The sequence below is a fragment of the Gavia stellata genome, chromosome 12 (genome assembly GCF_030936135.1).
Source record: "Gavia stellata isolate bGavSte3 chromosome 12, bGavSte3.hap2, whole genome shotgun sequence".
Taxonomy (NCBI): Eukaryota; Metazoa; Chordata; class Aves; order Gaviiformes; family Gaviidae; genus Gavia; species Gavia stellata.
Genome location: NC_082605.1, coordinates 8,613,283 through 8,638,426, shown reverse-complemented (window position 1 = coordinate 8,638,426; position 25,144 = coordinate 8,613,283). Strand labels below are relative to the sequence as shown.

General features: G+C 57.0%; 1 protein-coding gene across 1 annotated transcript; it reads left to right on the top strand.

The window, feature by feature from the left end:
- The first annotated feature begins 75 nt into the window (after positions 1 to 75).
- Positions 76 to 24,860, top strand: TWF2 (twinfilin actin binding protein 2). Its single transcript, XM_059823216.1, has 9 exons — positions 76 to 147; positions 9,965 to 10,042; positions 14,334 to 14,512; positions 16,048 to 16,143; positions 16,971 to 17,075; positions 22,403 to 22,528; positions 22,625 to 22,775; positions 23,201 to 23,322; positions 23,487 to 24,860. Exons 1-9 carry the CDS (start codon positions 123 to 125, stop codon positions 23,652 to 23,654), a joined length of 1,050 nt encoding a protein of 349 aa, XP_059679199.1. The 5' UTR covers positions 76 to 122; the 3' UTR covers positions 23,655 to 24,860.
- The last annotated feature ends 284 nt before the right edge of the window (positions 24,861 to 25,144 follow it).

Below are 25,144 nucleotides of genomic sequence, written 5' to 3'. Positions count from 1 at the left end.
TCCCCGGGGCGGTGCGGGTGGCGGGTTCCAGACTCCGGAAGCGGGCGGTGCTGCCGGAGGAGCTGTTTCCTGCCCGGGACGCGGCGGACCCGGAGCGGAAAGGAACGGAGCCGGGCGGAGCCATGACTCACCAGACCGGCATCCACGGTAAGCGGCGCCCGCCGCGCCAACGGTCCCCTCCCGCCCCTTCCCGCGGGTTGCCCGCGGCCCCCGCTGCCGTGCTGGGCTCGGCGGGGGTCAGACCCCCACCGCCCCGGGCGGGGCTGCTCCTCTGCACCCCCCTCGGGAGGCACCCAGCGGGGACGCGCCCTGAGCATCCCGCCGCGGCGGGCTGCCGGGCGGTGTCTGTGTCGCGGTAGCGATGATGAGGGCGATAAGATGAAGGTTCCCGAAGGAGCTAGCAGGTTTTCCTGCCAGTAGCCGGGGGGGGGGGGGGGCGCTGAGCCAGGCTCAGGGCATTTGGGCGCTCTTAGGAGGCGAAGGAGGGGGTCTGGCTCCGGGGATGCTGCCAGTGAGGGGCTCTCCTGCATCCTTTGTCTGGGCTGATGCTCAGTAAACCCCCGTGACACCGCTCGTAAAGGCGCCTTCTGCTGCGGCAGCACCTTAATCCAGGCAGAGCTGCTTCGCCGCAGCCCCACATCAGCCCCGGCCACATCTCCCTCCCTGCCGTGGGGCTCGGCCCCCCGCGCTGCGCCTCCTCCCAGGGCAAGTGCAGAGAGCCGGGATAAATTCCTGCCTGGACCATTGCCGTTGTATTTGGGGGGAAGCTCCCCGCTTTCTCCGCTCACTCCCTACAGGACCCAGCCAGCATCCCGAGATGACGGCTTTCGCATTTATGGGTGTGTTTGGTGCGTGACTGTGTGTCCTCACAGTATTTCCCTCCTGCTCCCCACTGGCCAACTCAATTAACGATATTAATCAGGAGTAGAGGTGCTGCATAATTTATGTAACCGAATCCATATGTGAGCAGGGATGTGAGAGCAGCCACCCCTGAAGCTCTGTTCCGCACCGGTCAGATGCGAATCCTGCACCGCTGCATGCCCCGGGAGAGGAGCTGGGATATTGGCCTCCAACTCCCTTCCTCACCGCCAGCACCGTTGCACGAGGGCATTGAATTTGTGCCCGCTGATCCTTTGTGGTACAAGTATCCTTACTGACTGAGTGCATGGTCAAGAGCATCCTTCCCTTTCGGATGCTCCTAGAGGAGCTGTAGTTGAGAAATGGTTAATGATGGTGCTTAGATGTTTCTCCTGCTTTGCCTGGGAGTGCTGGTAGGTAGCTGATGACGTTTGAGTTTGGATTCCTTACTTCTAGTTTAAGCTCAGGCACTGAAGTTCAGGCTCTAGTTGGATGTTCCCTCTACTGTAAAAAAAAAAAGAAAATAATAATTTAAAAAAAAAAAATCAGTGGGATGGACCCCAGCGCCCACCTGAACCCATGGTGTGCCGGCCCTGCTCTGCAGAGCTCTCTTGTGGAGTTTGGTGTAGGCCTGTTGCGCTGCCTGCACCCCAAGAGGCTGCTGCCTGTTGCTTGCCGCTGTGTCCGTCCGCTCCTACGTCGCTGATGCCGTCCTGCCTGGCACCCCCACAGCTGCCGGCGGGATGCGCTGGCTTGGCGAAGCCGATGAGCTGCTCTCTGAGAGTGCCGACCTTGGTTGCCCGCCGCTTGACAAGCCTTGCCGGAACCAGCGCTGAGCGTCGCCGCGAGTTGTCGTTGCCTGTAGGACGTAACGTGCCCCGTCAGCAGCGCTCTGCTGGAAAGAGGAAGGGACTTGGGCTTCCTCCGAGGAGCTGTAGCCGGTGCAGGGCGGGGGTAGACCCCACGGCTCTGCCCAGGCAGCAGTTCCCGAAGCTGGGGGTGGTGTAAAAACCTCCCCATGGTTATGAAAAAGAACTTGCATTGGGTGGTCTTGCTCTCCCAGCATCTTGACCACCTCTGGATGACGCCTCAGGGTCCACTCCTCCATCCCCTGCGGCACGGTCCCTCTTTCGGGAAGCGGTCCCTCTTTCGGGAAGCGGTCCCTCTTTCGGGAAGCGGCTGTTTCCTCCCTGAATGCAAATCTGCCCCTCTAACTCCTGCGGTGCTGAACTGGGGCGCTCTGGGCTTTCACGGAACCACCCCGGGGGGGTTTTGGGGTGTTTCAGTTCTCCCCACCCTGGCACAGTGATCAAATTAATTCCTTTGCTCGGCAGAGAGCAGATTCCTTATCGGATGAGGAGCAGCAATCCCACTGCTACTTTTATCCCTTCTGTTGAGACGCTGAGGTCTGTTGTTTGCCAAGGAGGAGGAGGGATTTTCCACATCTTCCTGGTTTCTGGGGCTTTGTTATTTTTGTGCATGCGCATCACTCTGTGTTTTTTCGTTCCCATTTCTCCCCCGTTTGCAGGAAGGCGTCTGCTCCTGGGGGAATTATGATCGGACCTGCCGGCTGGCTTAGGGAAGGTTACAGGCAAGCCAGCGAGAGATTTTGGTCACTGCTGTGGTAGATCGGTGTGAGAGCAGGGTGTTGTGATGACGGGGGAGCCCCCAGAGCAGCCCCCCACTGTGATGCTACCGAGTCATCCCGGCTTTTGGGGAGAAGCAGGTGGTCCCTGGGAGGGGGAGCGATGGCAGCGCTCGCTCAGGGGTGCAGAGCTGCAGGTTTGGGGTGTTTAATTTGGCTGAGCCTTTCATGCAGAGGCAAGAGGTTAATTATTATTTTTTGTAGATATCTGTGGCAGCTCCCTCAAAGGTGCTGGCAAGAAAACGGCGCTGCCATGGAGACTGCCGGGCTGGGGAGGTGGTTGGAAGCTATTGAGGGTCGCTGTGGGCTTCTTGGGGCTGGAAACCTGCTTTTTAACTACAGCTAGGAGGATTTGCCAAGCATCTTTACAGTCCCTGTTCTGCCCTGAGTGATATCAGATGGAGACAGCATTCACTGTTTGAGTTTAAAAGCCAGGCTTGGCCCCTGTGCCTTAGGAAGGCGATGCTGAACCAGGGCTGAACCAGGTCGGAACGGCCGTTTGCTTCAGGAGAAGCATAACCATGATGCGTGCAGGCAGGAATGATGTCAGATGGGGAAAAAAGGAGCAGAGAGGGGGGACCCAGGAGCTGCTGGGTCTGCAAAGGTCTCCTGTGAATGCAGATGGCTTCCTGGCTCTTCAGTGAGACGAAAGCTGCAGAAGAAAGAAGGAGCTTCTCTCCGCAACCAATGCTTCCTCGGCCTCTCTCCTCCCACCGTGCTGCGCTGGCTCCCGAGGTGCCTGGCCACCTGAATTCAGGGGTGCCTTCACGGCCGGGATGCGGGGGGTGACCCCCTAACCAGGGATGTGTCACGCCGTGCTGTCGGTGGAGGAGGAGAAGGGATGGCTGGTCTGTGGCCCCTGGTGTCCACGGGGGACAGAGGGCACTGGGCTGCTGCAAGGATGGTTTTGAGGAGCCGGCCCCCACTTGTCAACTCTTTTCTGGGGCCAGCACCCAACTCAGAGGTTGACACCTTGCTTAGGGTGATGGCCCGCATCCCAGCTGGTGGCACGCAAGGATGACCAGAGCAGTGACAGATCAGACAAATGCCCTGAGATGTCAAACCCCTTGAAGTTAAGCACCTAAAATTGTGGGGTAGAGGAAACCCCGTGGAAAGCATGCCTCGAGAGGCTCTAAATGCGATGAGATCGCTGCCAGGGTCTGTCCCTGGGTCCCTGTCCACCGCCAACGCCCAAACCAGTGCTCCCAGTGGTGGCTTTACTGGGCAGAGAAGATGAACAGCACCAGCAACTTCTGCAGGCAAAGCAGGACTGTGCATGCTTGGCTCCGGGATGCTGCGTCGCCGGCTGGATCTGACCCGTGCTGCCTGCAGGGTGGGTGCTGCCTACCCCGGAGTGAGGGAAGGGCCGAATGACTGATCCGAGGTGCCAAAGCAGAGAAAAGATGAATCCCGGGCACGCACGTGGAAAATCGGGTATTGAGAAGCAAAGGGCTGGTGTCAGGCGGGTGGCTGAAAGTCTCGAGGCAGGATTTGCAATACAGACCAGGAGTCATCTGTGTGAAATCCTACAGGATATGGCCCAGCCTCCTGGAAAATTGGGAGAAAAACTTTGATTGTGTCTTCTCTTGCTCAGATTTTTTTTTCCCCCCCTTCTTTCTATTTTCTTCTGACATCTGTAGCTTTTTCCCAGAGAAAAGATTCCCTGCAAGGGCTTTCTTTTTTTTTTTTCAATAGTGAGAAATAAAATCCTCTTAGCGCTTGAAGTGGCCAGCCATGTCTGTCAGCAGAAAAGCGCTCTGCAGCGAGCAGGTTGAGCAGGCACTGCCTGACGGAGTTACACTGGGATAGGCTGAAAAGGAGGAATTTTAGCGGCAGCAACAGCTATTTTGTGCCTGTTGCAGTTGTGCCCTTTCCTGGATGCCCCGGCAGGAGCTGGGCAGAGCTGCCCGTGCGGGGAAGGTGTGTGTGGTGCAGGTGTAACCATGTTTTATCCATCAGCATCTCAACTACTTTCTGGCCAAGCACCCCTGGAGCTTGGACAAGTTGTTTAGGGCTGGATTTTTGCCTGAGTTTCCCTGTTGCATCCCAGGCACGCTGTGCCCCGGGCGGTGAAAGGGAAGCAGCCGCTTGGAGTCGCATCGACTTGAAGATTATGTCCAGGGAATGAAAGATTGATGGCCGGAGGCTCGGGTTTCCCGTTGGGAGAGCGAGGTGACTCGATGTATTGAGAGAGGCATCTGTTTCAGGGAGCATGTATTATTGATCTGGGAGCTGGGTGCTGTCATTGGGGTGGGGAGCGGGGTTGGGAAGGGTCGAATAAGCAAAAACCTGTTGGTCCCCCAAGAAGCGAGTGAGAGGACGGAGGAGGGAAAGGTGCAGGGGCGGCAGCGCAGCCGTTGCCTCCATCCCCATCCCCACGGTGCTTCCCTGGGGATTGCGCAGGCGGCTCCGCTGGCACCCTGGCATCCTCTGGCACCCTGGCATCCCCAGGGAGAGACCGGCCCGTTGCCATGGCTACGGCTGTCACCACTGCGTGGTGCCTCTGTCTCCCTCCAGCCTCATTACAGCCTGGCTCTGCTCAGATAAGTTAATTGTGGCTGTAAGCATCAAAAAAAGGCTTGGCTTTGGGGACGGCTCTTGTGGCAGGGAGATACCCACAAGCACCATCTCGCTGCTCTGTCTCGCAGCGTTTTTGGAGAAGTGTGATGCTTCAAGCCCGGCACTGAAATCTCCTGGGCACTGATCCAAATGGCCGCATCCCGGGGCAGGGCAGCTGCCTGCTCTGGCTGCAAACAGCAAATCCATTGAGTAGGTGCAAGGATGTGGCCACCCCACTGGTCCCCGGGGTGTGGGGTCTTCAGGCTTTGGTCCGCACCTGCTGGGTGCTGCTGAGAGGGGAGGCACCACCGTACCTTCCCACTATGAGCTCCTCTTCTCTGGCAGCTTGTCTCCGTGGTCGGGGCCACCTGAAGGCCACCGCTAGCCATACTGTCACCTCCCCGCCACACCGCCCAGCCTGGGTGCCCTGGTGCCGACGGCCAGCTCTGCTCAGCCCTCCATCCCGAATGGGTGGCAGGTACTGCTGGGCAGGGAGGTTCTGTGGTGCGAGGGGACCTGGGACACGCTGTTTGCAGGCTGCTGAATGCAGGTGGCTCACGAACAGGGGACAGCTCATCTGCAGCCTCCAAACAGGTGGGAGAGGGAGGTGCTGCACGACTCAGTGGCTGGAGCCAATTTTTGGGCTGTCATGGGAGGATGGCTGAGGAGGCAGGCGTGCTTGTGCCCACCACGTCTGCCAGGAGGGGTGATGGATGGCAGGGCTGCCTTGTAGAAAGGCCAGAAGGTTCCTCAAGATGCCACCGAGCTCACCCTGCCTCAAAGCAGCAGCATCCCGGGAGGGTTCCTGGAGGTTTTTTGGGGCAGGGATGGAGGTGTGGTGTCCTTCCCAGGTCTTGGTCACCCTCATCGCGAGATTTTCCAAATGCCGAGGGAATTCCATGGCTGGAAAACCAGTACAAGTTGTTCATCATTTCTCTTCTCTCCTTTGGGCCAACCAGCCCTGGTTCCTTCGGTTGCTCCTGCACGCTGCGCCTTCTGGCATAGGTGCTGTCCGTCCTGTGCCTTGCTCCTTGCACGATGCTGAGCCTGGACACGCTGTTCATGCTGTGCCTGCAGCCTTGTCAGCACTAAATAACGTGGTCATGCTCCTGTTCGTGCTTTCACGAATGACTTTGCCTGCAACAACATGAAGTGATTAACCTGAACTTGGCTTGCGACCTAGCTCTCTTCTCTGGAGTTGCTGTACCCTGCCCCGCATCAGTGTAGCTGGTCCTTCCTACTCACAGTACTTTGCTTCCTATTGAACTTCATCCTATCTCTTTTTTTTCCAGACCGTTTCTCCAGTCTCCTGAGAGAACGGTGAATTCTTCTCCAGAGTGCGCTTGCATCTCCTCTAGCTTCCCACCTTACAGCTGCAGAAAGCGCTGTTGCAGTTGCCAGAAGTGTTCGTGGAAACGTGGACTAAACCTGGACCCACCACAGGTCCCCAGGAGACTTTGCTCGATCCAATCTCTGATACTTCCCAGAGTGAGTTATCCGTGCAGTTTTGTGCCAGTGCTGTAGAGGTTCGCCACCACCATGTTTCCCAAGCTGGCTTCCAACGCTTGGAGACACTTAGGAAGCTGAGCTGAGACCCTTGAAGCCCACAGGTCTGTGGCTCTGCTGGGGGAAGCGAGGTTGATCTCATGCAACTTGGTCTTGGTAGATCCCCGCTGGCTGTAGCCCACCTTGGGTTTGGTTGTGGATTATTTGTTCCAGGATTTTCCAGGAACCCATGTCTAGAGGATGAGTTGGGCATGCGGGACCCCCTCCAGTCCTCTGCCCCGTTGCTTCTCCCTTCCCCATCCAGACACGGGGATGGTCGCAGCTGGCCCCGATGGTCATGCTGATGTGTGCCCAGTGTCTTCTTTCCCACCTCACCTCATTGTCAAATGCAGAAGGAGACGAACCAGAAAAAGAAGCTGTGTTTTGTAGTTTCCCCACACGTGGGTTTTTCAGCCCTTGAGTTGGGTCCTGGAGACTTCCCAGCATGGAGATGCCTCGGAGTGGAGGTACTGCTTGCCTCCATCTCCAGGGTAAGGTCTCCTCCTTGCCTTTCTTCCAGGGCCGGCTGAGGACTTTAATATTAATATTTCAGGCACGAGAGCCATCTCGTCAAGTCTGCTGTGCCAATTAAGTCGTAATCATGCTGTAATGAAGCAGCCGCTGAGCTCGTGCTGAAAACCTTCGCTAGCTTATTCCTCTCCCTCCTCGCTGGCTCTTGGCGCTGCTTCGTGAGAGACAGAAGGGGACGTCAAAGACACCCCAGTGATTTTTTCATTTAAATGAAAATTGCTTTTTTATTATTTTTTTGTATTATTTCAGCAGAATTAAAGCTTGGAAGCCCACTCCACGTTTTCCGAAAGCTCTGCCGCTGTCTCTACTGGAAAGCATCTCCCTCCTTGGCAGACTTTGTGGTATTTCCCATCGTGCGCTCGGCTCCTCCAGCAACATCTGTGCTTCTCCCCATCCCCTTAAACCCCTCTGTACCTACACAGGTCCTAGTGCTTGTCCGTCACTTGTCAATCACTCAACTGTCAATCATCCCAGCTGTCCATCCAATACTTTTGGGCACTCCTAGCATTTCCAGATGGGCGGGGAGTTGTATTTGCCCAGATTCCTGATTTTCCAGACCCCTGTGCGTCCTTGGGCTCTGGGAAGGATGGGGTCAGGCGGGCAGGATTTGCAAGCCCATTAGTGCTGCAGAGCTTTCCTCATTCTCCCCCAAAGTTGATACTATAGAAACATCCAAGACGGATGTTATTCTCTCCTATTTTGGCAGTGCAGTAGGAATCAGTGAAGCTTAACGCTCATTAGGAGCTTTTGTCTCCTGCACAAGGTTTCCTGGGTGTATAAATGTCTCTTTTTCTCCTCCTCTTCCGCCTTGTGTGTTTGCAATAACCACAGATGCTGCCGGAAGGGAAGAGCCGCTCTCAACAGGGAAAGGGGCTAAAAATACCGCAGCAGCCTTGGATGGGAATGGTGGGAGCAGACTGAGCTCCCAGCCGGTGCTGGGAGAGGGTGAAGGTCTGTGCTGGGAACCGGGAGAGCCGCATGCCTCGATGCTGCTGGAGGGAGAAGGATGGTTTGCTCGTGGTGGGATTACCCCAGCAAACCTTCTGTGTGTTCCTCCTAAAATGCCATTAGGGACTGATGTGCCTTCAGTGGGGTGTCTGCGTGCCCATATCCACGGGGCCCTACTGGGGTGGCACCTCTGGGTTTGTGTGGGAGCGCCGCTGTTTGCAGGGTACCAGCCTGGGAGCTCTGCCTCATTTCTGCCTCTTCTCTCTGTGGGAGGAGAAACCATCCGGACCTCTCATCAGGGCGGGCTTTGAGCTGGTGGGGCAGATGCATCTCGGATGTATCTCATGGCGGGGGGATAAGCAGGAGTTCCCCGGGGGACTTCCTGGGACATGTCTGTCCACCTCTCTGCCTGCATTGTCGGCATTTGTGCCTGCTCCTTCTGCCTCGGGGCTGGGGGAGCTGCAGGCAGTGCCCCAGCCTGGGGTCTGCCTCCCAGGGACATAGGGCACCCATGTGTGACAGAGTCGGTGGCCCCGCGTGTCCCTTGGGTGAGTGATGAGGAACGTCCTCCCATGGCGATGCTGGGGGGCTGCACCGAAGGGTGGTACCCACTGCTGGTGGGACTGAAGTGGAACAGATACGTCCCTTGCTGGCAGGGGATGGCTTCTTTGGTCACCGCACCTTTCCGGCTGACATAGCGATGGCTTTCTTTGCAAAGTGCTTTGGCCATGGATGCTCTCGTGCTCCAGGGACCAAAGCAGGGCTCCTTCCTGCGGCAGGCTGCTCTGGCATGGTGATTGGCAACGGGGAGGCAGCGCGGCAAAGCACCAGGAGCGGGCGGCTGCTGACGGTGATGGATCCTGGTGTGGACTAAGAGGGCTGTCTGCCCGGGTCTCTAATCTTTGCAATGCCGGTTTCCTTAGTATTTCTAACAAGCACAGAGCTGCCTGTGGCTTTGAACTCACAGGGCCCCCTTGGCTGCACGGCCGCATCCAGGAAGGGGCTCAGGCACGTAATCAAAGGGGCTTTCAGGGGCAGCCGGGCTGGGAGATGCTCCTTGTCGGGGGGCTCAGTCCCTCCAAGCTGCATCTCTTGGGCATTGCCTTTGCACGTAGCATGTGCTGGGTGGGACAGGGGGCTCTGCACCGGTGATGCTTTCAGAGTGGGCAGATTAAGCCTCCGACACTGGCTGCAGGCTGTCCCTTCAACATCCGCTGCCTGCTGTTGCCTCCTGGTAGGATGCTGAAGACCGGTTCTCTGTGCCTGGTGTTCGGGGAGGGGGGATGAGGAGGAAGGTGCCTCCCCAAAACACTTCCCAAAAGCCTTCTGCAACCAAAGCCCCGCTGGCTCCAGAGCAAAATCCCGGGGGCCGTTGCTTTTCCCTTCTCCAGGGGCTTGGCTTCAAACCAGTGCCTCCAGTTTGGAGCCATACTGGTCACCGGCTGCTTCAGGAGCAGCATCCCTGCCGCGTGTCACAAGCCCGGGACATCACAGCCACCCCCGGCATGCAAAGCCTGCCGCTCTGTAAAGCAAATCAACTTGTCACTTGAGCTCTCCCCGCCTGCACTGGCCAAGCCATCGTCTAAATTTGGGTGATTATGTTCACCCAGGCCAAGTATCAAGTTCTCTGGATCACATGCGCTCCCAGCTGCTATTTGACTCTGACACCTCGGGGAAACGCAGCACTTTGCTCCCAGCTGTTTGGGTTTTGTATTATTATTTTTATTACAATTTTTTTGGCACCAGAGTTTTTTTTTTTTTTTTTTTAATTTTTAAATTTCTATCCTGCCAAGTTGCTCCCTTCCCCGGCCAGTCGCCAAGCAGCCCAGCGCCTGCTTTGACTGCTAAATCTGATCACGATGTTTCTGGTTCTTTCAGCCACCACGGAATTAAGGGACTTTTTTGCCAAAGCCCGGAATGGTTCAGTTCGGCTCATCAAGGTCATCATCGAGGATGGTAAGTCCTGTTTTTAAGTGCTTTGATTTATGCCATGTCGATTCTCTGTTTTGCCTCTCCTCCTTTCCTCTTTGCTGCTGTGGAGCCAGCTCATGTTTTTGGAAACCCCAAGGAAAATCCTGCTGGGGCTCCCTGGCACGCAGCAGCCCAGCGCTGAAATCCAAGCCCAAAATTTGGGTGTGCTGGTGAGCAGCTATTGGAGCCCTGGTGCAGCTCCGGTGGGGAGCAGTGACTTTGCCAGAAGACCAACGCTGGTGTCTGGGATCGGTGCTGGGGTCTGGGGGGCTTTTGATGCCACTGTGTCGAATTTTATTACGGGAGCCCTGCCAGACGCTGCTGCGGGTGCTGTGGGACCGTGGTCGGGGGCGATGCACAGTACCTTCCTCCTTGGACGTGGCATCCCACAGCAGGCAAAGAGTGCTGTGGGCAGGGGGGTGCTCCTTGGTGCAGGGCTCAGCACGGGGCCCCAATTGCATCCCGCGAGGGATGCCACCCTCTGAAACCCATTCCATCCCAGCCCCTGCTCCTGTGCATGGAGCTGCCCCTACCCCACTTTGCAGGCTGGTGCCAACCTCCCCACATTTGCCCCATGGAAAGGACCCTTTGGGTGGCCTCTGTAGCTATCAAACAAGCAAGCGTAGCAAAGCACTGATTTAGCATCCCGTCGGGGAGCCTCTGTGGTGTAGGTTTTCCATCGTCTTGGCCTCATACAATTGCATATGAATGGCTTGTTTCTCATGGCAGCAGGGACATAAACGCCCTGCCAAGCTGCTGTCACCACCTCCCTTTGGTGGGCAACCAGGACCATGCTTGCAAATGCTGAGGTAGACGTAGTCGTAAGGAGCCTGTGGTCGTAGGGAGCCTGTGCTGGCCTTCAGAGGGGCTGTGAAGCCCCGTTTGGAAGGGCGGTGCAACTTGAAATGGGTGGGACATGTCAGCAGGACCACCGCAAGGTTCAGTGGTGTTGGCTTTGTCCTCGGCGAGGTCCCTGTGTGTTGGGATGCGACATCTGCATTGTTTCTTCGGAGCATCTTTTGACAACAATACTGCTCTCTTGGCTCTTTTTGCTTTTAAAAAGTAGGAATCAGGATTGCGTTATGCTAAGTCATAGATGCTTCTACGCCTGGACTTAGGGTGCTAGGGCTTGTGCCGCTGGCTTTGGATTGTGGCCAGCAACACCAGCAAGGGAGACTTTTTACCATTAGTAGAAACCAAGTTCCACCATCTCCACTTGGGCTGAATGGGATATATTTATCTTTCTGTTGGTGGCAGCAGCAGCTTCATGGACCAACCTTGCTCAGCAGTACTTTGTGCTTCCCAGTCCAGCTCTCTCACCCTTCCGACTCCTTTCCCCTGGCCAGGACCAGCCATAGGCAGCTCTAGAGGAGCTTGGGTGTCTGCAGAAGCCTCTGAGATGCGGCAGAGCCTGAGGCTCCCGTGGCGAGGCAGGTGGAAGGAGGAGAGCCAGGAGCACCTCTGCACTGGAGGGCTTGGTCTGCTGGGGACAAGGTGGTGGTGGTCCCACCAGCCTGGCTCGAGGACCTCCTGTCTGCCCTCCTGTGTGATTTGGGACAAAGTGCTCGGTCCGTCTGGGTCACCACTCTTTTCTGTAATGCAGAGGACATTAGCCTGCTGCAACCCACCAGAGAAGGACCTTCGGGCAGTAATGAGTGGCTAGGCAGACATCAGAGCTGGACAGACGGACTCAGGCATGCTGACCCTGGAAGGGATGTGTCCCAAGCCAACTGGGGAGGATATGCCAGCTGCCCTGCCTGCACAGGGGACGTGGAAGAGGAGCCTCCAGCCCTGCTCGATGGCTCGCAGAGGACCTTCTGCCCTATGGGGCATTAGTCTTGGGGCATGTCGGAGAGGCAAAGGCAGGTGGAAGGAGAGGAAGATGGTGCAAGGAGCCTTATGGCAGATGTTCTGTGTCCAGGCATCCTCAGGACAGTAGCTATGGCTGAGCAACCCTTTGGGAGCTCTTTGAGCTGATGCTGCCTTTGGGGACCTGCCGGGGGAAGCCAAGGTCGGATGGAGAAGGTGGGGGGGGGAGCAGGTTGTGCACTTAGGCTCAGCAATGCTTTCCTGGCATGAGAGCAGCTTGTGGTCCAATGTGGTTTTAGGTGATGCCCTACTCCTCACTGTCAGCGGGTTTCTGGATGAAGTTGACTTTGCAGTCTCCCCGTTGGGTGCGTTTCTTTGCATGTAGGTGATGTTGTGCACCGAGCTTTGCAGGCTCCTGGCTCCCGCGCTGTCCCGCTGCAGCGCCTGCCAGAGCTGCCGTCGGGGCTGCCTTGTACGGGCATTTCGGAGCAAGGCAGCCTGCCTGCGGCTGAGTGCTGGGGGCACCTCCAGGGCCAGAAGCACTCCCAGCCATGCTCTTTCCAGCAGCAGTGCCCTGCAGAAATGGAGCCTGAAATAGCTGGTGCTGACAATGATGCTTTACTGAAGGGCGGCTGCTCCGGTTTTCCCTTTCCCCATGCTTCCCGGGGAGGAAAATTTGGCCCTGAACGGGTTGAGCTGAACTGCGAAGAGCCCAATGGGAGGCAGGGCAATAAGCAGCTCCTCCAGCCCGGGGTAAAGCTGGAGGCTGCCGGCTCGCAGCGACACAGCCGGGGTCTGGCTTGGGCGCTGCCCAGGAATAGTCTGGAGTGACTCGGCACCGATTGCGTCATGTGTGAGGTGTTGGGATGTTTGGCAGACAGAGACACCTGCGAGCTGCCAGTGGGTTTGGCCAGGTGAAATTCCTTGCAGTCTCTTTGGGAACCCAGGTCTTTGCGATGCACAAATCCATTTGCAGGGCTTTATGTTTATTTTAGGGGTACATCGAGGTTCTTACACTTCTCTTTCTCGAAACAGGTAGTTTTGCTGAAGGTAAAGTATTTTCAGCACCTTTTTCTCTGCTGTCCTTGTTACTGTACTGGTAGCATGTGCCCCTTGTGCGCAAATATTTATGGGTTCAGCGTGCGATGGCAGATGCTGTGGTGGGATGGCGTTGGGCAGGGAAGGGCTGCGCTGCTGTCGGTGGGGGAACGCCCTGCTTGGATGGAAAGGGAGGGTGAGAGTAATTCATCCCAAACCCTTTATTCCTCAACTATTTTCCTTAAAAGCTTTCCTGCCATGGGATTCGGAGCTGCTGAGCTGGATGAGTTGGGAGGGAGAGGGCTGTGCCCCAGGCGAGGGGCTCCCCAGCTTGCAGCAGGGCCATGGGCAGAGGTCCAGGCAGGGCGCGTGCCAGGCTGAGCATCCCCTTGAGTGCCAGCTGTCCAAGGCCCCAACTCATTTTGTTTTGGCACCTCCCAATTTTCCTGCATCTTTTTCTGGGTCCTGACATCTCCCCCCAGACCTTTCTGCACCTAAAAATGGAATAAAAATACAGGTTGTTTTCCAGCAGCCTACGCTGATCATCTCCAGCACCATTGCTTTTCCATCCAGCTATCCCAAAGCTTGGTTTGACCCTCACAGGTGGTTTTTTCATGTTCATACGATGCCTGCACCAGCGTTTAAATCCCAGCCGAGCACTGCCCAGCTCGCAGGGCTCCCAGCCCCATTGCCGCTTGCATAGCAGCTGAAAAAAATACCCTTCAGATACCTGAGACGCTACCATGTGCGTGAAATATGTAGGTTGCTTCCTGACCCTGAGGCTCTCTTGGCAGCATGGTCCCCGCCTAGGCTGAGGTCTCTGGGACATCCCTGGTCCCCGTGGACATGGGCTTTAGGTGTCAGCTCTGATTTTGACCTCTCTGAGGTTACGGGGAATCCGATGAGAGCAGCTTGGGCTCATCATCCTGGCTTTTGCTATGGGACCTTTATTTTTCTCAGCACCCCAAATCTAGGTGGTTCCTTGTGTTCCTGGTGAGGTATTCTAGTGCCCCTAGAGCTTGTCCAGGTGGGATGGAGGAGGTCTCATGTTCTCCTGTGAGCAAGGAGGGTTGGTTGGGAGCTACACAGCTGGAGGGAGCAGAGTGGAAGGAGGCTACGGATGGTCACCAGAGGGGAGACCTTGGTGGTGAGGAGCACGGGAGGGGAGGAGGTGGTTGGCAGGAGGCGGTGGGATGCTGGCAGAAAACCAGCCCCTCCACAGCAGCCACAGCCCCAATGGCATCTCCTGGGGGGTCACCCCTGGGGGTGTACACTCCTGCATGTGGACCGAGATCGTCATTTGTTTTCTGCAGGATGGCTTCGTCATCAGTGCTGGAGCTGCAGAGAGCCCTTAGACAAGCTGCCCCGTGGTCCTGCAAGGTGAGCCTTGCCTTCATCTAACACCGCCTTTTCTGTCTTCTCCTTCCAGAACAGCTTGTGCTGGGAGCCCACAAAGAGCTGTCCCGGCGCTGGGACGCCGACTACGATGCCTTCGTGCTGCCCTTGCTGGATGAGCAGCAGCCGTGCTACGTGCTGTACCGCCTGGACAGCCAGAATGCCCAGGGCTACGAGTGGCTCTTCATCTCCTGGTCCCCCGACAGCTCCCCGGTGAGCACCGCGCCGGGCCGTGATACCCCACCGTGGGGACATGGACGTGCTCTGGGAAGCGGAGGGTGGAGGAGATGGTGGCCAAGTTCACTTTGCGCTGGGGCTGAGGAGGAGCGTTCACACCTTCCATCACCGTGCCGGGGTTAAGAAGAAGTGGAGACTGCTTTGGGGATGGGGGAATTTTTAAAGACACAGTAAGATACCCTGGGACTGTGTCTCGGTCCTCTTTGCAGCGCTGTGTGAGGAGGTGGAGGGACTGGGATGCAGAGGGAGGAAGGGTATGGACCACGGGGCCGGGATGGAGTCTGGCTCTGGCCAAACGCATTGCTGGGAAGAGCTGGCGCTGGCACCGACTCTCCTGGCCATGCGTCCAGCCTGGCCCTGCTCCTCTCGAGGGCTGACACAGAGCAGCTGCTGGCCCATCTCCGGGCCCGGCTCCAAAATCAGCCTTAAAAAGGGCCGGGCAGGCTGGTTCCCTCGGAGCTGCGTGCAGCCAGGCCGGCATTGACACCTGCTGGGCTGGCGTGTGGGGTCGGAGACGGCGTCAGAGAGCGGGCGCAAAAGGACCGGTTGGATGGGAGGCTGGTTTAGAGGATGTCAGCGGTATGGCGTGGAAAATGCTGTCTTGCTGAGCACATCTCCTTAAGGGGCTTTCAGTGGGACTGAGATTTACTCCCATGTTGACACATGCTCTTGTCATATATATATATATATACACATATATATATAAAAAAAGTATTTGTTATAGAATAAAAACATATCTATTTCTTATATATATGTTTTTAATATATTATACCACACATCTATAAAAAAGACCCTCTGCAGTTTGTTGAGATATAGCCAACAAATTATATATAATTAGATATACACATATACAATTATAATAATTATATTATATATATAATTTTGTACATGTGTGTATATGTGTACGTGTACATATACATGTGTGTATATATAATACATAATACATATATATATAATACATATATATAAAATACATAATACATATATTTTTAATATATATCTCTCAACAAACCGTGGAGGGTCTTATTGCAAAAGAACCATGTGCCAAGGAGCTCTTGCCAAAGCTTTTCCCTGCATTTTGCAGAAGAATGATGCAAAAGAAGTGCCGAAAGGCAAAAGTCGCTTTTAGGTGACTCCGGCGGTATTTGCACCTCCTCTTACTCAGGTGCGGGTGAGAAATGATGCGCTGGAGCTCAGGGATGGGAAAGCAAAGCACAGAATAAACCAGCGGATCACCGGCAGGGCTTGGCAAGGCTGTGCTGTGCGCCGGCAGATCTGGAGGTAGCTCTGATGGGTTTCCCTGGCTGCTCCCTACCTGGAGATGCTGTGGTTGGAAATCAGCCTGAGCTAGAAACTAGGTGATTTCTCCCAGGAAGGGCTGAGGTTTACGGAGCTGGTGGTGGGATGGCAGCTGTGAGCATCGGGCACCTTTTATGGGGAGGTGCTGCTCTCTGGTCCCGCCATGCAGGATCCCCTCTCTGACTGCGCTTGCCGCCTCCCTCCTCGCACAGGTCCGGCTGAAGATGCTGTACGCTGCGACCAGAGCGACGGTGAAAAAGGAGTTTGGTGGGGGGCACATAAAGGACGAGATGTTTGGAACGGTGAAGGTATGGTGGTAGAGTCTGGGCAGCCTTTTGGGTTCAACCCTGAGCTTTGGGAGCCTGCGCTGGGCTCTTCACTGAAGCCGGGTGGGACGTGGGACGCTGGCGTTTGGTGGTGGGACAGCATGGACGTTTGTCCCCACGCTGCTTTAGTCTCCTGGGTGGCTGCCGCCGCTTTCTAGTGCCCACACGGCTGCAGTCAGTCTGTGATGGAGACCGTGGAAGAGGTGGGAGGAAGGCTCCGAGGAGGTTCGGAGCTGTGCTCTGAGCAGGAGAAGTGCCAGGCGGTGGCAGTGTCACTCCAGCAGCCAGAGCCGCTGCTGCGCCGGGGTCATCCGGCTGCGCAGCGCTCGGCGGGAGGTTTCTCCTTCTCTTCCATGGGCTTTTTGCAGAGGGATCTACAGAGCCAGGGCCTCCCGGGCATCAGTCCCTCTCTGGGGCTTCTGGTGCCGATGGGAGCCAGGGAACATCTCCAGCAGCTGCCCTCCTGCTCCGGTGCCCCTCTCTGCTGCTCCCGGGACGTGGTCTCTGTCTTTCCATCTCACTTTCGTGCTGACGAGCTCTGTTAATCAGCCGGAGGAGCCACACTGCCGCAGCCACGGGTGTCCAGGGAGGGGCAGGGTGGTCTGAACGGTCACAGTCATGGGCAGTTTAAAATCGAGCGTGGGATTTGCATAGAGGCATCTAAGAGCACTGCTCGGGTTGGTCCTCCTGCTAAGGAGGGACCCCAAGACCTGCTGAGCTGCTCAGACGCAGCTTCAAGGCTGGGGGTGCATCCAGCCCTGCAGCGATAACCACCCCCTGACGCTTTCCCCCTGTCCCTCTGTCTGCAGGAGGACGTGTCCCTGAGCGGTTACCAAAAGCACGTGTCCTCCTGCTCTGCCCCGGCCCCACTGACCGCAGCCGAGCAGGAGCTCCAGCAGATCCGCATCAACGAGGTGGGTGTCCGCTGGCCTGGGGAGGAGGAGCCCAAGACCTTGGGGTACGCTGGGATGTGGGATGCAGGGATGCATTGACTGTTGGAGGCGTGAGAGTGAGCATCCCACGCATCCAGCTAAAGGGGATGGCTCATTTTTACTGCGCTCTCTCATACCTCTGCAGTTTAACCTGTTCCTGCCCTTGCTGAGGTGGACCGAGCATCCTCATGGTCAAATCGGTGGCGTGAAGAGGAATTTACAGACTTTTTTTTTTTTTTCCCCTTGCTAGGACATGAGCTCAGGGCTCTGTTTTGCTTGCTGCAATTGGCAGTCAGAAGACGGTTTGAGGCTGAAAGCAGGCAGCAGTCTCTAACCTTTAGGTATCGGGGCAAAAGCCAGACCTGAATCTGAATTTGTGGGGGAGGCAGGGAGAACTCAGGCTTATCTTTGGGCTGCAGCAGTGTCCTCTCCCATACTCTGCCTTTATGGCTATAAATATGAGGGATGCTGTCCCAAGAAAAAGAGGTCTTAGCCTAAATTTGGGGGCTTCTGTACTGGAAAAAGATGTGGAAGTGGCACGGGGTAGGGTTGGAGGCAGACAAGGCTGTAACGCCATCGTCTCCCCACCAGCATCTTGTGGCACTCATGCCAGCCTCCGTAGTGCTGTGAAACACTGAGGCAGGGAAGGGGATCGGCTCGCGGGGTGGGAAGGCCACCTGAAAGCAGTATTTTTTTGGGGTGGGGGGATTTCACTCGGATGCCATGGAAAGCCTTTCCCTCTAGAGGAGCATTCCTCTCTCTTCCGCCTGTACTGGGGCTGTGGGGCTCATGGGTGGATCAGAACATGCCTGGGAGGCGCAAAGCCAATCAGCCTGATGGTGTTAATGGCAAAGACGAGGCAGGAGGTTTCCACCTGCCAGAGCAGGTCTGGGGGTGGCGGAGTTGAGGAGTGTTCAGGAGATGCTGCCATGGGGTGGTCTCCACTGTGTGAGTCTTGGCACAGTTATCCCAGCTCCCAGCCTGGAGGGGCTGAGCAGCATTTGTGCAGGAGGTTCCAAGGTGATGCCCACACTTGGAGAAGAGAGAGATGGATGCTCATGGTGGCTCTGCAGCTTGTTTGGCACCTTTGGGTGTCTGTGCCATCGCCTTGGCTGGCCAGTGCTGCAAGATTAAGTAGTTCTGGGGTTGGTTTTTTTTGGGGCTGTGTCTTGCGGGGTAAAGTGCCCAGGTAAGGGGTGCTCGTGGTGCTTGTTTTCTGGTTGATCTGCCGTGCTCTGCTTCCCACCCTTGCTTTTGCAAGACGCAGTATCTGGGTGAAGGCGCTGCTGCTGTTTGGTTTGGTTGGGGGTTATTTTAAAGGTACGCTGTCCCCTGTGTCCGCCCGGGGTTCCGGGGAGCGGTCGCCAGCATTTAGAGAGGAAAACGGATGTGGTTTTGCCTGTGGATTTAAAGGTGGGAAGCAGCCGAGCACTGGGTGTGCTGAAGGGGCTCCGTGTTGGTGTGGGCGCTGCGCCTGCTCAGCCCTGGGCACGGAGCAGGAGACTGTGGGAGCTATGGTTCAGGTGCTCGGTGCCATGCTCACCTCCCCAGGGTGGGAAAACTCACGACTCTACAGTAAATGCAGCTTCGAGTGAATTTCTGGAGCCACGCAAAGTAGAGGGCTTTGATTGAAAGGGGCTATATGGGAGCCACTCTCAACCTGTAGCAGCACCCTGCTCAGTACAGCGATGCCTCCAGCCTTGCACGTTGCCTGCAGGCTTACAGGGCCCTTGCACACACGTGCACGTTGTGCACAGGCTTACGGGGTCCTTGCATGCACGTGCACCTTGCAGTTTCATTTGGGGGAGCAGATCCAGCACGTGGGAGCGAGCAGTCAGGGCTGGCAGCGACCTGGGAAGCAGCCCCTGGGCAAGCCCTGACCTCAGCCCTTCTGCATATCTGCCTGTGCCCCTGCTAGTGGTTCAGGACCCCGCGCCTCCCCCTGAGCTCAACCAATCCATTAGGATTTTAGAAGTGACACAAGGGACATTGTTTCTTTAAAAGCCACCAGCTTGCAAGTGCTTTGCTGTGCTCCTTGCCTGGAACCGCTGCTGGTGGTGCAGTTCTCTTCTCCATTGCCATTGATATACAAGCCTCCAAGATGCCGACCAGGTTTGCAGTCTTCGCCTCAAAGGGGGCTGCATTTCTGGGCTGGCAGAAGCTCCCTGGGATCCTCTGCAACCACAGGATGAGTGCGGAGAAGGGCTGGGAGGGGGAGAGCAGCAGCAAAGCAGGAGGGAGGAGGCGATTGCTGCATGGCAGCAGCTTCAGAGCCGGCACAGCAGCCTTTTACACCGAGATAGGAAGGACTGAGGTTTGCATGTCCCCCGGCAGGCTGCCCAGCCTTTGGGAAAGCAGGTTGTAGGCTGCATGAGCCAAGCTTCCCCTGTGGTTTGAGGATTGCGTGGACAGAGCCGATGTCGTGAGCTACCCTCCTTCTTGATAGCTGGATGGGAGCTCACAAAAATTTGCCATTTGCTTTATATGTGTGTGTGTATATATATATAGTTTAAATGTCTGGAAAATGCGTCGCCAGCTTTACTGAGCTGGAAGTTGTCAGCAGACCGTGGGCTAAGAAATGGCTTTGAATTTGGGACTGAGCTACCTTAACACCCACGAGTGGGAAGTCTCTCTAGAAGCATCGCAGGCTCAGAGGCACAGAGGGGAGCCAGGCATATCGCATCGTGGGGCCACAGGGGAGAGGAAGGCAGCTTTGGAGCTGGGGGATGAAGCAGAATTAAGAGGAAATAAAAGTCACTGTGCCATTGCAGCGTGTAAGGGGGTGTCATCCGTAGCTGCCGTACGTACAGTGTTGGTAGGTGGGTAGAGCAGAGGCTTCGCCAGAACCCCCCCCCAATAAAGGTTTCACCATAAGACAGAGAAATGCTCATTAGCCAAGGTCAGCACCATGCCAGTATTGAGGAAAGAGGGGGAAAAAACTAACCTAAAGAAAAGGAGATAATATAACCCACCCAGGCAAGTCTGCTGCTGGTGAGGCTGGGGCTGGGGTACGGGATGCAGCACATGCTCGGCCATCCCATGCACAGCTCCCAGGCTGTGCCCTGGGGGGTGTTTCAGGGGGCCAGTTGTTAATATTTTTGAAAAGGGAAGGAGCAGAAAATACAGAGGTATATGGGGGAGTTGACACTGCTAGGACAACTTTCCACCTCTTGCGATTTTTGGACTTCAGCATGCTTCGTGTCGCAGCTATAAGTCTCTCCAGTCCTGCTATGACCCTCCCAGCCTCCTTGCATTTACGGGAGAGAAAGATGAGGATCTGGAGGCACTGGCAATGGTAATGTCCTCGCACCACACCTCTCCACAGGGTGGGACCAGGCGAGCTTGTGCGCGCCCTCTGAACCCCTGCGTGCTTGCCCTCGGGCTCTTGCTGATGCCACAGCACCCCAGGGGACAGTAGGACAGCAGAGCTTGCAGGTCAACCGGATCTCTTGCCCACCCGGCACCGGACAACCCTTGAGCAATTATTTCCCGAGAGCTACACATTGACACTCTGTTCATCTTCCAGGCTGCCTAGCATGGGTAGAGGACTGGGCTTTTTTTCTCCCCCAAACCTTTAGTATATGGTGTTTGGCAGGGGATAGCCCAAAATCTATTGCTGTGACTGCTGGAACTCCTCTAGACCCTGGGTTGGGGCCACCCTGCCTGGGGAGCTGGTGGGAGATGGGGCGGGGATGTCAGCGGAGACGTCACATGTGGGGCTGCCAGGGCTTGGGGCTGGGGCTCTCCCTCCCGCTCCTCCCCAACGCTGATGTCTCCCGTGTCGTGCTCCTCCTCAACGCTGATGTCTCCCGTGTCGTTTTTTGCCGCTCTCCCTGCCCGTGCCGTCAGGACCTGTCTTCCCTGGCCTCCAGCAGAGAGATGGTACGCCTCCATCCTCCTGGCATGTCTGTGTGTCCCCCACCCCTCCTTGTTTCACATGAGACCCCCCCTCCATCCCGATGTGGGGTGCCGTTGACACTGTGTCTCCTCTCCCCGTGCTCGCAGGATTCCTGTTCCCAGGACTCGGGCACCGAGATGGTAGGCTGCTCTGCCTGCTTGATGCCCGGTTTTTCCTTCTCCCAGTGGTGTTTTTCTGCATGTTCTGCTCCGGGCACTCGGGTCCATCATCTCCCCGGGGTGTGGGTACCGCGTGGGGCTGCTGTAACAACGGGCAGCCTTGTAACGAGATCTGCTTTGGTGCTGCCGAGCTGGTTTTGAGATGTGAGCTAAAACTGCGTTTCTCTTGGCATGCCTTGATTTTTTTTTCTTCCTTTTCTCTATTGGGAGGAGGGAAAAGAAGTAAAAAACAAAAAAAAGCCTGGACTGTCTTTATCCAAAATCCCCCAAACCGACCCCAAAGGAAAGGGACCCACGCTCGCTGCAGAGCACCTGGGTTAGCGTTGCTGGACTCTATCTGGGGCGGGGGGGATCTGGAGGTGGGATGGGCTCCTCCGCCATTGGGGTGACGCCGTCTCCCTGTATTCTGTGGCAGATGGTGGGGGGCTGTTGCTGCTGCCCATCGCTGGTAGAGTACCCCGGCCCCGAGGAGGTATGCCGCGCCTGCCGCGTCCTGCCCCCCTTCCCTGCCACCGGCTCATGGCACCCTCCGGTCCTGGTCAGGGACCCCCACGTTGCGGCTCCACTTAGGACGGAGGCACCCAGGGTGATGTGATGTCTCCACAGTCTCTCTTCCCTCTTTGAAGTGGGGTTCAGTCTCCTGAAGTAGGGGGTTTGCTTGGGGTATGAACAGCAGCCTCTGCCTTGCAGGGGTTGTGGGGAAAACAGCGGCTGGGATCTTTCCGAGCTGTGGATCTGCAATTCCCCAGCTCCAGTGTCAGAGGGGCTGCCTGTCTGCTGCAGTTATACCCACCGAGGGAGCTTGCCCTCCTCGCCGGCAGGGACCCGTGCAGCTGAATGCCGTGATTTCAGCGCTCCCCCCATCACCCACGGGTTGCAGTCAGAGATGATCGGAGACGGACACGTGCCAGTGTTGCTCACAGCATCCCCGCCAGAGACTCGCTGGGAAATGTCGGTTTTGAGATGATCTTTACTAGGAGTGATGCGGGGGGACATGGGGATGCAGGGCTGGGACCGGGTGGTCTCCCGGCGCGGTGGTATGGTGACAAGCATTGCCACCCTGAGCCTGGCTGACTTTCGGTGGTTTAGTGCTGCGGTCCCCATGAGCCGGGTGTCAAGTCGCTCCCTGGATGAGAAGCCTTTTGCCATGGCACTGGCCGGTTTTCCTTTCTCTCCCTTCCCCACCCTTTGCCGCTCTCTGCCCTGATGCATGGGGTGGTCTCCGTCCCCAGGTGAAGACGGAGATCAGCGTGGAGAGCAAGCACCAGACCCTGCAGGGCCTGGCCTTCCCCCTGCAGCTGGATGCTCAGCAAGCCATCCAGGCGCTCAAGCAGAAGAAAATCAACTACATCCAGCTGGTAGGTCCCCTGCGTGGCTCCCCCGCGCCCTGCTGCCCCTGCCTCTTGCTGCGGCCTCTCACTCCCGTCCGCTCCCCCATCCCCTCTGTCCATCAGAAGCTGGATCTGGAGCGGGAGACCATCGACCTGGTGCACACGAGCCCCACGGAGATTGCCGACCTGCCCAACAGGATCCCCCAGGACTCGGCTCGCTACCATTTCTTCCTGTACAAGCACTCGCACGAGGGAGACTACCTGGAGTCTGTTGGTGAGTGCCCTGGCACTGGGGATGGCTGGTTGGAGCCCACGCTGGTCCCCACCTTCCCTGGACCATTGCTCGCATGGGGAGCAAGTGGGGATGGGGATAGGGATGGTGCGGCGGGGGACCTTGAGCCGGTTCCCACTTGCCGTTCTCCCGTGGTGGGTGCTGGCAAGCCCTTTGGTGCCGAAAGAAGCTGCTGACGTGGTGCAAGGCTCTCTGGGTGATGCTGCGGGCAGTTTGGTGGCCATTGCGTTGCAGCTGTACCAGGAGAGATTTGGGGAGGGGTGATGGATGGGATGGTTCACCTTCTGTCACTGAGTAGACTGGGACTCCCGGGGCTGGAAAAGCCGTGACCAGGGTGAGATGGGGCTGCCTGGTGCTCCCTGGGCACAAGCCCGGGCGGTGCCGCAAGCCTTGCTCTCTTCTCGCAGTCTTTATCTACTCCATGCCTGGGTACAAATGCAGCATCAAGGAACGCATGCTCTACTCCAGCTGCAAGAGCCGGTTGCTGGACACTGTGGAGCAGGAGTTTTGCCTGGAGATAGCCAAGAAGGTAAGTGCGAGCCCACCTGGAGGTGATGGAGCAGAGACCCGTGCCGGGCACCTGCAAGGGACTGTGCCACAGCCTTGGTCCAGCCCCGCTGGTGGGCTCAGGGGGGAGTTGGGTGTCAGGACCCCAGGGAGCTGCTAATCCCTGCTTGCCACTCCTGGACACAGATCGAGATCGATGATGGAGCCGAGCTGACGGCAGAGTTCCTCTATGAGGAGGTGCACCCCAAGCAGCATGCCTTCAAGCAGGCCTTCGCCAAGCCCAAGGGGCCCGTGGGCAAACGGGGACAGAAGCGGCTGATCAAGGGGCCGGGTGAGAACGGCGAGGACAGTTAGATCCCGCCGGACCAGGCGGTGAACGGACAGCATCCCCACGGCACTTCCCGGCTTCCTCTCCGCTGACCTGGGGATCTTTCCCTCCATCTCAGCCTATTTTTTTTTTTTCCTCTTCTTTTTCCTATTTCATTCCTTTTTTTAAACATCAGGATGGCTTGTTGCACCTGGGGGCAGAGCAGTGGGGAGGGTTCGGGGTTGGCGGTGTTTCTTTTCCCTGCGTCCTTGTGCGAGCCCCGGGGCTGCCGGCAGAGGACGGGAGCAGCAGGGTTGTGTCCCCCAGCCTTGTTTCTGTCCCTCCCGGGGTCACAGCCGTGGCTCTCGGTGTCCCCTGGGTGACTGAAGGACGCGCTCGCCTGCAAGCTGCTCTATGCAAGGGGAAGGGGATGGCGTTGGGGATTCCTGTTTGAAAAGAGAAAATGCTTTGTTCCCTGCTCCCCCAGATCTTGCTCCCCTGTCCCCCTCTTGGTGTGCACGGCCCCTCTGCCCCAGGCCTGGAGCAATCCTGTACCCCCTCAGGCTGCGGGCAGGACCCCTCCCTGGGGGCTGGGCTCCCCGGGGGGAGGCGGAAGGTCCCCCCCAACCTGAGCTCACCCTGGCCCTGGAGAAAGGTCACTCTGCCTTTGGGCGATGTTTGCATCCCCTTTTTGAACCCCCCCAATAAGGCTTTTCCCCTCGGAGGGAACTGTTACAGCCCTGACTGAGCCCCATCGCTGTTTAGGATGGGGGCTGGAGGGGCCCTCAGCCCTGGTCCACCCCCTCCCTGTGCCCCAGCCCCCACCGTCACCCCCCGGTTTGTTGCCGGCTCTCTGGTCTGGGGCAGACCCATGTCTTAAAAATGGGCTACCCCAAATCCTCGTGTGGGAAAGTGTGAGCCCCTGCGTGACCCCCCCCAGGGACGTCCCCAGCCACCAAGGGCCGTCACCAGCTCCAAGGGCTGAACTTGGCACTGCGGATTAGGCTTCACTGGGGGTTTTGGGGGGGAGAACGCCTTGCTGCTGGGTACTAGTGAGGGCTCAAGAGCTGCCTGCCTCCCTGGGAAGAGGGAAAGGGGGTCGGTGGAACCTGCCCTCTGCTTTCCTGCTGCCCCGGCGACTGTGCCGACATTGCCTTGGCCTCGGCGGAGTGGCCGGGGCGGGGGGGTTGAAGCTGGGGGGAACAGAGCACACTGTACTGAACGCTGTATTTTCTAAAGAATAAAGTATTTTTAAAACAGTCTGATGCTCTTTAGAGGTCCCCTGGGTTCCCCAGGTTCGGGCATTTAGCAGCTGCGGGTGCTGGAGCTGCAAAGCAAATTTCTCAGACGTAGCTAGCCGGGAGCCAGCAATCATCGCTGCCTGCCCGCTGCGGCCGCATCCAGCCCTCACCACCTGCAAGGACATTTATGCTTTAAGCCAGGGGTCTGGGACAACCCTTTAATGCCTGAATCACAGAATCACTAAGGTTGGAAAAGACCTGTAAGATCACCGAGTCCAACCATCAACCAACAAACC

Excerpts from the sequence above, each read along its gene's own strand:
- TWF2 (XM_059823216.1), top strand. The coding sequence starts at position 123 with ATGACTCACCAGACCGGCATCCACG. Across the intron at positions 14,513-16,047 it reads GGTCCCCCGACAGCTCCCCG|GTCCGGCTGAAGATGCTGTA; the intron begins GTGAGCACCGCG and ends CTCCTCGCACAG. Across the intron at positions 17,076-22,402 it reads AGCAGATCCGCATCAACGAG|GTGAAGACGGAGATCAGCGT; the intron begins GTGGGTGTCCGC and ends CTCCGTCCCCAG.